At 41.2% G+C, this 13,299-nt stretch overlaps 1 protein-coding gene across 3 annotated transcripts in view; it reads right to left on the bottom strand.

The window, feature by feature from the left end:
- Positions 1 to 5,487: 5,487 nt before the first annotated feature.
- The window catches only part of Arhgap6 (Rho GTPase activating protein 6), a 476,516-nt gene continuing 468,704 nt past the window's right edge, over positions 5,488 to 13,299 (bottom strand). For all 3 annotated transcript variants that reach the window (XM_028761629.1, XM_028761636.1, XM_028761643.1), the window contains exons 11-13: positions 9,846 to 10,120; positions 8,298 to 8,378; positions 5,488 to 7,832 (exon numbers count right to left, since the gene is read on the bottom strand). In XM_028761629.1, coding sequence (XP_028617462.1) covers positions 7,135 to 7,832; positions 8,298 to 8,378; positions 9,846 to 10,120 — 1,054 coding nt within the window. In that variant the 3' untranslated portion in view covers positions 5,488 to 7,134. The remainder of the gene's footprint in view (positions 7,833 to 8,297; positions 8,379 to 9,845; positions 10,121 to 13,299) is intronic.

Below are 13,299 nucleotides of genomic sequence, written 5' to 3'. Positions count from 1 at the left end.
GGAGGGAGGGAGGGAAGGAGGGAGGGAGGGAGGGAGGAGAGAGGAGAGAGCGAGAGACAGGGAGCGGGGAGGGGGGAGGGAGAGAGGGAGGGAGAGAGAGAGGGAGAATTGTATGAAATTCTCGAAGAATCAATAAAACTACTGTTTAAAGTCCCATAACATTAGGGTTATACATTTTGAAACAATAAACACCATAGGCTGTAGCAGCAAAACAAAACATTAAAGTGAATAAACGGGGACTCCAAAGTAAGTCTGCTAAAATACATATGGCAAAGCTTAGGAATGGCAAGGAGGAAGACTGTGGAAGGGTGTAAGTGGGATTGGTTTTGTATATCAAGAATTATGTGTGCACTCTGAGATTGAACAGAGTACGTTTTTTAGCTTGCCTTTCAAATGGGAAAGTGTCTTGAGGAAGAGTCAAGTAACTGATCTCCCACTCTCTTCTGTACTAGCTTGTGAAACAGTCTCAGGTCAAGACCCTTTTGCCTCCCTGGCCCTTGGAGGGTTTACAGATATACCAAGTGGCCACTGTTCTTCTCTTTGTCCAACAGAGAAGATGACCACTTGCAGAGTCCAGTGACAAATGACAATGGAGGTGGAGCTTGTTGAAGAGACCATTTCAAGATAACACTACCACAGTCCAAATGAGCTAAGTAACTGAGAAACTGCAAAGTCCCGGAGTGCACCATGATTGCAAACATAGCATCCCTTGTTTTTGACAAGTATCTCTAGCTATTTGTTTCACTTCCAGGAGCACTCTTTACTGCGGAGCTGTTTGACTTTGCAATGCAAGCAACATTTTATCATAGTCATGCTTCTCTAACTTTTCACTCCAGAAAAGAGGTGGATATATGGATGAATTCACCAATTTATTCATTTTCCCCCAACAATTTATTGTTTGTGTACCTCTGGGTTTGTGTGACTTACCAGCATCTACTGCCTTTACAACAGTACTGTTCACAAAAGTGGCTGTTGTCTTGATTTAGATATCCTAAGAGGTGTATCTAGACTTCTTTTACCTCGTTGAAACCCAGGAGCCCAAGACAGGAATTCATGATCACAAGGCCCTAGTAAATATAAATTGGCTACAGATCTTTAGACATAACCATCAACCAATCATTTTGTCTACTGAATTGACCACAGGGCTGTCATACTTTTTTGAATTAAAAGAAAATCTGAAAACAATGCTAGCTTATCAGCAAGCCATTATATCTGTTACATTATATCTGTTATCTCTACTCTTGGGGAGATGTCAACAAATGTCTATTCCTTCCTTAGAAGTTCCCAGTGATAAAATACAATTCCATTGAAGACCAGAATTCTTGGTGAACCAAAGTAGTTTTGGGGCTTACAGGTCATGGATGAAGGACTACTTCTGTTGTATACTTGGCACCCCCAAAACAGCTGCACCATCAGAAAGACTCATTTATTGATAATGTCCCCATAGCTGTGTAGACAGAGTTACCCACTTAGCTATCTCACTAGATCTTAAGGTATTTCAGGAGCAGAAGTGGCATCATAGGCTGCTCTCTTTGACTGTGTCATACAACACACAGATGGGGTGATGAGTCTTTGTATGGCAGCAGTACTAAGAAGACAGTGTCTATGCTTGGCAATCCTTTTTACAACCTTTTTGTTTAGAAACTGTATACTTGTGTCTGCATTTACAAGGAGGCGATGGTCTTGCATGGGTTCCTATTGTGAGTAGCAAGTGACTTGATTAAAAGTAACATGCCTATATTCAGAATTCATTTATCAAATGAATCCCAAATTGATGTTTTGTCTCTCTACCCAGTATAAAAGGTATAAAACTCACAAAGCCCCCAATCTAACATAAAAAAGCCTCCAACTAAAGCTACAGATAATACAGTAACATGTAGTGATGCTTATCAAGGTATCTGAATCCTTCACAAAGAACCAGAAGGAGCTTCTATTGGGATGTTTGTATAAAGAGAATTTTTAAGCTAATTATTTTCAGAAAATAACATTGTGTCCTGTATGTAGAAGAGGGAGTTTCCTCTACATAACCAGAGTATGGATGCCTACACTGCAGAGGCAAGAGGCTGAATAATGAACGAAACTGAACTATGGAGGGTGCTGTTGCCATGGAGTAGATTTTTGTTTGTAGACTGGAAGAGAAGGTAAGTCCTTACTGGCAGTGTCTGCCTTTGTCAAAACTATATAAAGAGTAGTTGGTGGTAGTGGCGAGGTAAGAGGAAAGGCAGAGATGCCAGGCTGGTACAGTTATCCAAGAGAGAGGCGATAAGAATCAGAGTAAGACAATGAAGAAGGATGCATGTGCACCAGAAGGCAAATAAGCCCAGGGTATGATGCATAGTGGGTATTTTGATGGTCAATTTGACTAGGTGAAAGATTTATACAATCTAAAGAGAAACAGGAGTGTTATTAACTGGATTTAGAATCACCCAGGAGATGGTTGGTAACACCTCTGGGTATGTCTCTGAGGGCATTACCAGAATAGATTCACTGAGCAGGAAAGACCTACCTTGAACGTGAGTGCCACCAGTTCATGAAATGGGAGAGCCAGGCAGAAGAAAGAGGGAGAGGAGGAAGCTAGTGTGGTGTGGCGCCAGCATTCCCGTTTCTGCTGCCAAGGTGTGAGGAGTCCTGTCCACATAACCTTCAGACTGCTCTCTACCATGCCTTCCCTGCATAGTGGAGTGTTGCCACAGAAATCATAGACTCAAATAGGTCTTTTCTCTCTTAAATTTTGTATGTGAAGTTTTTTATCACAGTGATGAGAAACATACCCAATACACCAGGGGAGGCCTCAGAAACACAGAGAGAACTTCCCAAACTAAAGATATGCGGGGATATAAAGTGAAATCAGGATTCAGCATATCAGTAGAGACACAGAGCTTGCCCTTTAGGACTGTTGAGGCACTGTGGGACATTCAGTGAGAGTTTCAAGCAGGGCATTGGAAGCCAAGTGTGATATTAAGGCTAGAGATTAAACTTGCAATATTTTGCAAATATATGTCAGATAAAGACTTTCTATTCAATAATAAGCATATCTCATACAGTACTTTAGAGGATGAACCATTGTTTTGTGTAAGTATATCCCAGATGTTAGATGAGACATAGTGAGACTAACATGTGATCTGTTGTTAAGCCCTCAAATTGAATAGACACTGTATCTTATTTGGTATTTGTACTTGAGAAGTACTAAGGTCAAATGTCCTATATCCTCAACCCAACTGGCTCCATTCAGATAGGAAATAGCAAGGACTTGTGCTTGGTTAGTGCTAAATGTGACATAGTTGCAGCAAACTAGGGTAACTTGGTCACTGTAGACTAAAGGGATATTAGCTGGCATGAACTGGCTGAAGGGTTGATTGACTCTTCTACCCCTATGGTGGATTGAGGACTGGTGGTAGGTGGGTATCCTGAATGCCAGTTCAAAATATCCAGGCTGCCATCCTTGATTAGAACTTTTCTTTGGCTTGTAGGTGGTTCTTGGTTGTTTCGTTTTGCTTCTTTTGTCTTGAAGAACATTTGCTGCTGTTTTATAATTCTGTCTGGTCAAGGCATCCTGTTTTCATCTCTGTGTGACTCTTCTGCAGACAACTCCTTTCTTCTTAGTTCAGTAAAATCTACCTCCTGCTGTTTGCTTATCAGACCAAGAGACAGCATGGGCCTCCACTTTGTTCCAGTGTCTCTTTATATTCAATCTCAGTACTGTTTCTCTGCCAAGCAGATGTGTATTAAAATGTGCATAAGAAAAGAAGCAAGCTGAATTTATTTATAAATGTCCTCAATTTGCACAACCCCCATTGGCATATGATGGTTGTCTTTTGTCTATCAAAACCCACAACAATCATATGTTAATAGCTACTTAGAGTGAGCAAGACAAATGTGTGTTCGGCTGTTTGTATCATCACCATTCTGGCCCTTTAGCCAGAGATCCAAAACCAAAGTGATTAAGTATGCACAGACATGGAGACATCTTATCCTGAGGATCACTTTCCTCCTGAGGATTGAGTGACAGAACATCCTAGTAAAAGTGTTTTGTCCAATTTGACATTGTTTTTTCTTGTTAGGCATCATATCACATATTACACAGTATTAAAAGTGGCCTCACTTTCTACATAGGTTTGGGGTCTCCTGTGTTTTAAGATAGTTGAAAAATATGTCCCATTTGTTTTTATGATCTTTGTAATGGTGTATATGTTGGGGGGGCATCTACAGGTCACAGCACATATAACAAGCTCAAAGAACAACCTTGGGTATCAGTCCTTGCTGTCCACGTTGTTGGAGGTATCTCTCTTGTTCACCCCTACATTGGCCAGATTAGCTGGCCCATGTACTTTCAGGCATTCTTGTGTTTGCACGTTCCATCTTCCTATAGGGTCACTGGGTATAAACATCTCTGCTACTATGTCCAGCTTTTATGTAGGGTCTGGTACATTACCCACTGAACCATCTTTGGAGGGCTAATGCATGTTTTAAAGCAGCACATTTGCAATGTGATAAAGACAGAGAAGAAACAAACTGTTCCCAAAGTAAAATATGTGGGCACAGAGCTTAAACGGACAAAGAAATTAGAGGGAGAGGGCATGGATATCAAGCTGTTTTCTCTACTGTCAAATTTAGATCTAGTAACATGGATATACCTTCCATTCATATATATATATATATATATGTATATATATATATATATACACACATATATATATATATAATATATACACACACACACACATATATATATATACACACACACATACACACATACACACACACGTATGTGTGTGTGTGTGTGTAATTTGGTTCATTTGATTTAAAAGATTTAAATCACACAATAAATATGGTGAGAAGGAGGTCCAGAATATCAGGAGTTTCAGAAGAGGAGAAAGAATTTGTTAAATTCAAGGAACTGGGATAAAGGTGAGTGGCATAGAAAAGCCACTTAAGTGCTACAACCAAATAGCATTCACTGTGGGTCTTGTATATACCTGTGGTCTGAGTGGGTCCATAAGGCAGCACTGAGGGCTTCAGACAAATCGTCTGTGTTCTCAGTCAATATCAGAAGTGTGGAGCCTAGTGACAGACCAAAGATCACTCAACTAGTTCCCAAATACAAGCCACTACAGTCCTTATCGAGAGCCAATCAGGCATGCGAGGCCTATGGAGCAAACCTAACTTTCACCATTGACTGTGTTGAGTGACACCTGCCCAAGAGGCATGAACCCTGAGTTTCTGTCAGGTGTAAAATTACGTTCTAAGTGACAAGAAAACCAGCCTTTCCTTGCAACAGATCATTGTAGATTTCTACATATTTCAGTCTCAATGATTTGATGTCCCCAAGCCCCAAGCTACCAGCTGCTTTAAAATCTAGCTCTCTAACTGTATATGTGTATTTATGGAATTGCCAACAGGTAATATATTTGAACTTGTGAATAGTTAATTTTCTATGTGAAATGGGATGTGAGTTCCTTGATTAGATTTAAGGGCCGACAACAAATCTTTGCTTAACATTTTATTCATCATGGCACAAGATAGAATTTTAAGAAACACCACTGAAAAATTTCATTGCCAACATGAAAGTTTAAGGGCTGACAACAAATCTTTGCCTAACATTTTATTCATCATGGCACAAGATAGAATTTTAGGAAACACCACTGAAAAATTTCATTGCCAACATGAAAATTTAAGGGCTGACAACAAATCTTTGCCTAACATTTTATTCATCATGGCACAAGATAGAATTTTAAGAAACACCACTGAAAAATTTCATTGCCAACATGAAAATTTAAGGGATGACAACAAATCTTTGCCTAACATTTTATTCATCATGGCACAAGATAGAATTTTAAGAAACACCACTGAAAAATTTCATTGCCAACATGAAAATTAAGAGTAGCACGTTATATATATATATAAAACCCTCTTTGTATATAATACACTGACCTTTCTGATTTGAAAAACAAAACAATGGAAAATACTGAAGCAAACTGCCACTTGCTGGTCAAAAGTGGGTTTGCAGTTGTAACACTTGAAATTGTTGAAGTACTGTATACTGTAGTAACACATACATTACAATACACATAATATTACTGAAGATACTGAAGACACATTTCCTCAGCTTTTGGTACAATGTAAGCGCAAAGGTGTAGCTTTTTTGCTTCCCCCCAATAGGATTTACTTTACAAGGGATTGTTTGTAATTGAGCTAATATTGATAACAGGGCAGATGGAGGAAAATGATGTATATTTTGAGTGTGTATTTGGATTTTAAAACTTTTTATAATTGGATTTCAGTTGGTAGTTTTGAAAAATACATAAAAGTAATCCATTATAAATATATATTATATGTGGCCTATATAAAATTAAATTTCACCTAAAATGGGATGAAAACTCTCTTAAGTACTCTTTGGCACCACCTCTCTCTGATTTGATTCACTGAGTCCTTTCTAAACAGACTCTAAAAATATATTTCATAGTGTATCAAATTTAATATTTCCTTAAAACATACTCTCTATGAAAAAGCATTCAGTAACTAACTTTTGTGTCTCAATACTGTATAAAAATATGGCTTCTCATTTTCTCTTTTGTTTGGTTAGTATTTCCTTAGGCATTGAAGGGAGGGCTGTCCCCAGTTAAAAAGTGATGGCAAAAAGCACAGATACCCGCTTGTGCATATTCCAGAACGTATAGAGTCTGGTTGCTTAATATATCTCATAGTGTAATATAAGTGCAGTGATTTTTTAATTGTTCTGTCTTCTCTGTGAATATATCATATTGATACACATAATTTGTTACAGAATATACAATAGTCAAAATTGAAGACACATAAATACAATTAAGCTGTAACGAAGCAAGAGTTTGATCTTACATAGAGCCAATGTGGGTTGTTTTGAGATTGGGAATTATGTTTGTTTGTTTGTTTGTTTGTTTGTTTGTTTTTCCTAACGCTGGCTATGCAATAAAATCTTACCATATATGGCAAGGGTAGAAGTGAGTCTATAAAGTGGACTTTCTCTTGTGTTGTTTTTTCAAAGTGTGGAAAAACAAAAAGAAAAAACGAGTAAGTGTCCAATTGTCCTTAGGCAAGTTTTCTGGGTCTGGGCCGGAAGATGTTTTTTGGAAAGGTGGGCTCCAGCTGCTGGCGGGCTTATACTAGGGTTTCCGGGAGGGCATCGGGGTTATCAGTCGACAGAAGCTCCCAGATCTGCCACCGCTCTCGCTGCCAGTCGAGCCAGCTGGCTTCCCCTAAGTTCTGCTTGTCCTGTTCACTGGCTGAGAGGGAGTAGGCGCTGCTCAGTTTTTTTGGCCTGGTCTGATGCTCCCCTGAGGCCTGCTGGCCTCCTTCTTCCACAGCTGTTTCTGAACCTTCTTCATGCCTCTGGAGCCTCCACAGGGGAGGCTCCAGTGGCTGCTGGGCCGAGGTTGTGGCAGGCTTCCCTGACCCCGGGTAAGGAGGAGGGGGGCGCCTGTCATCTCTACCAGTCTCTTGAGGTCTCTGGTACACAGGTTGGGCCTGGCTTTGCAGCCAGGCCACATCCTCCTTGCTCTCGGCCAGGTCTTCTGTGCTGTTTAGGGACAAAAATGGCTCAGACCTGGCTGCAGGCCGCCTGGCCCCCTTGCTGCCGTCCTGCATGTAGGGAGTGCTGCAGACACGTGACACCGGAAGGTGGACACTGCACTGCTCCATGGTGGCCGCCGTCTGAGTCCTCCGAATTACCTGAGTGCCACTGTCCAGCCCAGTCGGGCTCCCTTGACACCGAGGCCAATTCAGGGATAGGTTCCCTTGAGAAAGGGAACAGGGCCTCGGTCGGAGGGAGCTGCTTTCAAAAATGTCACCATAGGAACCTGGAACCAGAAAGGCAAGATCTGGGGTTAGGTTGAGCACCTGCCTTGGGGATTAGCTGCTGCTTCTTTTCTTTTTCACTACTTCCTTCTATAGCTGAAAATGTACAGCATGCTCTCAGCTATTAACTACCTGAAAAGAAAATCTTCCTAGCAAGAGTCATGGCAGGTTCTTTCTGATAGCAGAACCATTTATGTGGCCACTCCACACACATACAGACTTAGCTTAGCTGCCAAGCTACATAAACTGCAATGACAACCTAGGCTTTAGGAAAAGAGTAGCAGTGAACTACTATCCAAGCTTAGCATATTGAGGGAGAAAGTCCAAAAAGCTAGTGTCTCTTTCTTCTCTTTTCAATATTTTCTGAATAATGGTTGACAAGCAGTTTACCTTAAGAATAGCAAGGAAGAGATAGGGAAAATACGTTTTTAAAGTAAAAGCAATGAAGTTTAAAAATGGCACTTCACCTGTCATTCCTGGGTCTTTGGATCCACTTTTTAATGTTGAATGCCAAGTTCCCCAGATATTGAAAGGCTCCTCTGACATATCTAGGAAAGATAGAATAAAGGGGTCCACAACAGAGAAAGTTAAGAATGAAACCAATAAATTTTATTACAATTCTTTGTCATAAAATATCCTATTCAAGGTTTACTAGATGCAAAACAATACTATTTGGATCTGTTTTTCAAGAAAGTTATTGTGTTGGGGATAGACCAAAAGTGCTCTTTCTATAACATGTTTCTGAGAAACAGAAATAGTATACAGCAAGCATTTGTCATGATCCCCAGAACACAGAACTTCTAAGGATGATCTTTGCATATACCCTTGGTTTTAGAGGTTAAGTGACTCTCCTGGAGGTCCCGCACAGGTCTGATAGTATCAACAGGGTCAGAGGGAGGCAAAAGAAAAGATACTGCTATGTTGGTAGCTTCAGACATAAAAGAAAAAGCCACAAAACTAGGCTTGCAGAAGTTAGGAAGGGACTGGAAATGGATTGTTCCCCAGATCCTCCAGAACAGAAGGCAGCTCTGTGCACCCATGTGATTTCCAACTTCCCAAAACATAAGAGGGCAAACCTGTGTGTGGCTTCATTGTGAGTGATAACAGTAGTAGGAAACTCACACAAGGGAACAGTTGGTAGTGGCCACATGGACTCCAGCTACAGGAACACAGATATACAAAGACAATAGTGCTGGATTCTGAACTTCCCTTGGGGACACTGCCCTACTCTCACCAGCTGATTTGTTCCCGTGTATGTTTCTTTCTTCTCCTTTCTCCTAACAAGTAGAGAGCCACTGCCTTAGAGGGCATTAGAAGATCGTAAGACAGATTAAGCCATTCAAAGTAAGAAGAGACCAGAAGTGCCTACAAGATTACAGAGCACAAATTAGTCAGGGCTTATCCGTGGTAAGTGTTGCAAAAATGACTGCTTGTAGATTCACTAATGAACCAATCCCATTTTTAGTTATCCTATCAGGAGTCCATGGGCCTCTGCGGAACTCAGTTATTCCTTAAACATCCTGCTAGCTAGAAGTGGCAGAACATCATTGTGACACCCAGGCTAGTATTTTTTGTTCCTGGATGCTGATATTGTCTGGTTTTAGTACACTGCATTGTTATATGGTTAATTCAGCACCTTTTCTTTATGAAGGTGACAGAAATAATTGAGTGACATCTGAGACTAGCAAATAGGCAATGCAAATCCACTAGCAGGGACACAGAGGCTTCTCTGGATACTGCAAAGTTCATTTGGGAAAATGAGTGGCTCTTTGGGGCATGTGCTCACTTCACAGGTATTTGAGACTCAGAATTTGAAGGGACCTTCTAAGTCAGTGCCTTGGGGTTACCATCCCTTTCTCCCATCTTTTGTATTTAGCAGATACTTAGTAAATGTTCTTTGAATTACAGAAACAACAAACAAGGGTTTGATGAAGAAGGTCTAATATGGCCCACCCATGTTACGTCCACAGGCAGGTGATTAAATAATTGGGCTGTCACAGTCAGGCTTCAGTTACCTTTTCCAAGCCTTGGTCCAGGAGAACTTTCTCTTGACTTCGACTTTGGCGATGGCAAGTGGCCCACCAATGTATACTGCTCTGGCACTTTATAAAGCTTCTCCAAGCCCCCCCGGGCCCTGTCCTCTTGCATAGCCAGCAGGGAGCGCTCAGACAGTACTGGGGAGTTGTTGTCATAAGGGGAGATGTCTCCACTGGAGGCTTTGTTGGAATCTGTAGATGAATGCCTCCCTCCCATGGAAAAGGAAACTTCTGACTGAAGCATGTCAGGGCTCCTGGCATAAGATAATACAGGTGTGTAAGTATGATCAGGTTCAGACATTACACAATTGCCAATGGAATATTTCGAAGACATGGACATGGAGGCTGAAATAAAAAGACCTTTTGAGCAATGATCCAACAAACACATCCCCATCAATAATGTGAAAGTGCTTTCCATAAATAATCACAAGGTGGCAGGAAAACACAAGAGATGTAACAAGCCATGGCAGCTGGTGAAGGATAGGACGGGAGAGAAAATAAAGTTCTGCTGTAGTTGCCAATGTTCAACCAGCAGAGAGCAGTGAATCCTCACAAATGTTACAAAACAAAGGTCAGCTAGAAGGGTGGAGATGAAGCCACACACATGAAGCCTGTGTTCCACAATGCTGCCCGCTGGCAGAGAGGAATAAAACCTAAGAGCTTTAACAAAAACAGGACACAAATACAGATGATCCCTGTCACCACCTTGCATCTCTCAAGTGCCTCATGGACTGATGCCTAATTACATTTAATAGTTAAAGCCTGGGGGATCACTATTAAGCAAGGAAAAGAAAAAGATGACTCTCTCTCTTTTTTTTTTTGTTTTTTTTTTTTTTTGTTTTTTTCGAGACAGGGTCTCTCTGTGTAGTCCTGGCTGTCCTGGAACTCACTCTGTAGACCAGGCTGGCCTCGAACTCAGAAATCCGCTTGCCTCTGCCTCCCAAGTGCTGGGATTAAAGGTGTGCACTACCACTTCCCGGCTTTTTTTTTTTTTTCTTTTTTTTTTTTAACCTTCCTCAGTCTCCTGAATTAAAAATTATTCAGACAGGTAGAATTCCGGGTTAAAGGAAGTGCAGGGACAAAAATGGTGCAGAGGCTGAAGGAAAGGCCATCCAGAGATAGCCCCACTGTGTGATCCATTCCATCTGCAAACACTAAACCCCGACACTATTGCAGATGCCAAGAGGTGCAGACAGAAGCCTGGTATGGCTGTCTTCTGAGAGGCTCTACGAGCACCTAACTGAGACAGATACAGATACTCACAGCCAACCATCAGGCTGAGCATGGGGTCCCCAATGGAAAAGTTAGGGGAAGGGCTGAAGGAGCTGAAGGGGATTGCAGCCCCATAGAAAGAACAACAATATCAACTAACCTGACCCCTCTGAGTTCCCAGGGACTAAACCATCAACCAAAGAGTACACATGGAGGGATCCATGGCTCCAGCTGCATATGCAGCAGAGGATGGCCTTATCTGGCATCTAAGGGAGGAGAGGCACTTGGTCCTGTGAAGGCTAGATGCTCCAGAGAAGGGATGCTAGAGGGGTGAGGTAGGAGTAGGTGTGTGGGTGGGGGAGCACCCTCTTAGAGGCAAAGGGGAGGAAGATGGGGTGGGAGATATGTGGAGGGAAGACCAGGAAGGGGGATAACATTTGAAATGTAAACAAATAAAATGATTAATAAATAAAGATAAAAGTCTCAGAAAAAATAATAATGCTGAGTTACAGTTCATTGTGGCTTTAGGGAAAACTTTTCATTTCCCACTGCACACTTAACAAATAAATGTATACTTCCTGTGATGAAGACAGTGATGCTGCTGGTAGAAATGTCTGTTTATGTATGAAGTGGTGGCTAAAGCAGTAAATAAAATTGCTGTCATAAAGAACCGAGTGTATGTACGTACACAGAACATGATTTTGCAAGGCATTAATACTTCTGCACTTTAATCTATAGCATTATCTCACATACTATTAGCATCCGCACTTATGAGTTGTCATAGCAACACAAACAACAGAGAAAATGTAAATGGAACAGGAAAATGAGAATACCAGGAATGTCGGGACTGGGCAAAAAGTCTTACCTGAAACCATCTTTATTTTCTACCTTCCTCAAAACAGTGGCCCTGACATCTTAAAGGGAAATGATCAAAGGTTGATTAAGCGTTTCACAATGTGCTTCTGCCTCCCCACACCCCTACCTTATTTGCTTCTCTTTACTGGTCTTTGGTTTCCATTTGTTGCAGTTTTCAAAACAAATCCTTTGTGGTCTCAAAGAAGGTAAACATACACAGAGCAATCCTCTCTGGGCCAAATGGCTTTTGGCATGCAAAATGAAGGAAGTGGATTCATCGGGCCCTAGTTTTATCTCAGGTTTCCAGCAAGGGTTAGTACCCAGGGGAAAAACATCCTGGCATTTGTGAATGCCATGCCTGTCAGAGGCAGCCTGGACTCTGGTTCTTTTGCTGAGGATATTTCCTATCCACATAAAATAACTAAGATCTTTGCTTATCTCCTCTTTGAACTGGTATCACACAATCTTATAGGCAGGAGCCGAAGGACAGCCATGGGGGTGATTTTCCAGACTTGTAGGCTGCCAGTGAATTTGAAGGAAAATAAAATCAAGAATAAGCTAACAGCTTCTGCTGGAAAGTGGGGAGGAAACTAACCACCATATCTAATTAAAGGGAAAAAAACTTCATCTTAATTCTATGTAGGGAAACACAAATTCATACAAATGGGTAATTGCCTATTGTCGTGGGATGTGGCTCTTCTTGGTAAAGGTTTATTATGAACACTAAAAGAAGTGACTGTATTAAATTGGTTCAATTCAGAACCAGAAAGGGCACAGACCAGATTATTGGGCTGATTTTAGTAATTTCCCTTTCTTAGGTGACATTTTCTTTTCAGTCATTAATGAAAATGTCTTGTTCTATTCCATAAGACTATGTCATGGTTGTATATCTAGTGTTGGGAAACCATAGCCTTATTGTATGGGAGATTCTAAGTCATTACCCAATTCATGAGCCCACCTGAAACAATGTGTAGTTCAGGTTTGCCTCCTTTCACTGGTGGAAAGGTGGTCCAGAGGTGGTTCACAGACACCACAATAATTTGAGCTTATATGTTGCACATTTCTTCTTACCAGAAATGTAGAATACAGACATCCAGGGCAATGGACTAAATGTACATTCGGCCAGGAGTTATGACCATAAATGAGAGACCTCAGGGAGGAAAATTTTCTCTCAAGACTTCATATTGGGAGCATTTAAGCTTTCTATTACAGGAGTAGATTTTTATATTTACCCAGTGTTAATGACGAGCTCTGTAATAAATTATGCACGTATCTCTGCTATGAGGGCTAGAAGGCGCAAAGGTCATGGAGCCCTGTGTGAGTTGTTGCATGGATGTTTATGGGGTGTCTTATATTTTGCACCCCA

Source organism: Grammomys surdaster, unplaced genomic scaffold, assembly GCF_004785775.1.
Source record: "Grammomys surdaster isolate TR1022 unplaced genomic scaffold, NIH_TR_1.0 131, whole genome shotgun sequence".
In the NCBI taxonomy this organism is placed as follows: Eukaryota; Metazoa; Chordata; class Mammalia; order Rodentia; family Muridae; genus Grammomys; species Grammomys surdaster.
Note: the sequence above shows the minus strand (reverse complement) of the source record. Positions and strands in the feature narration are given on the sequence as shown.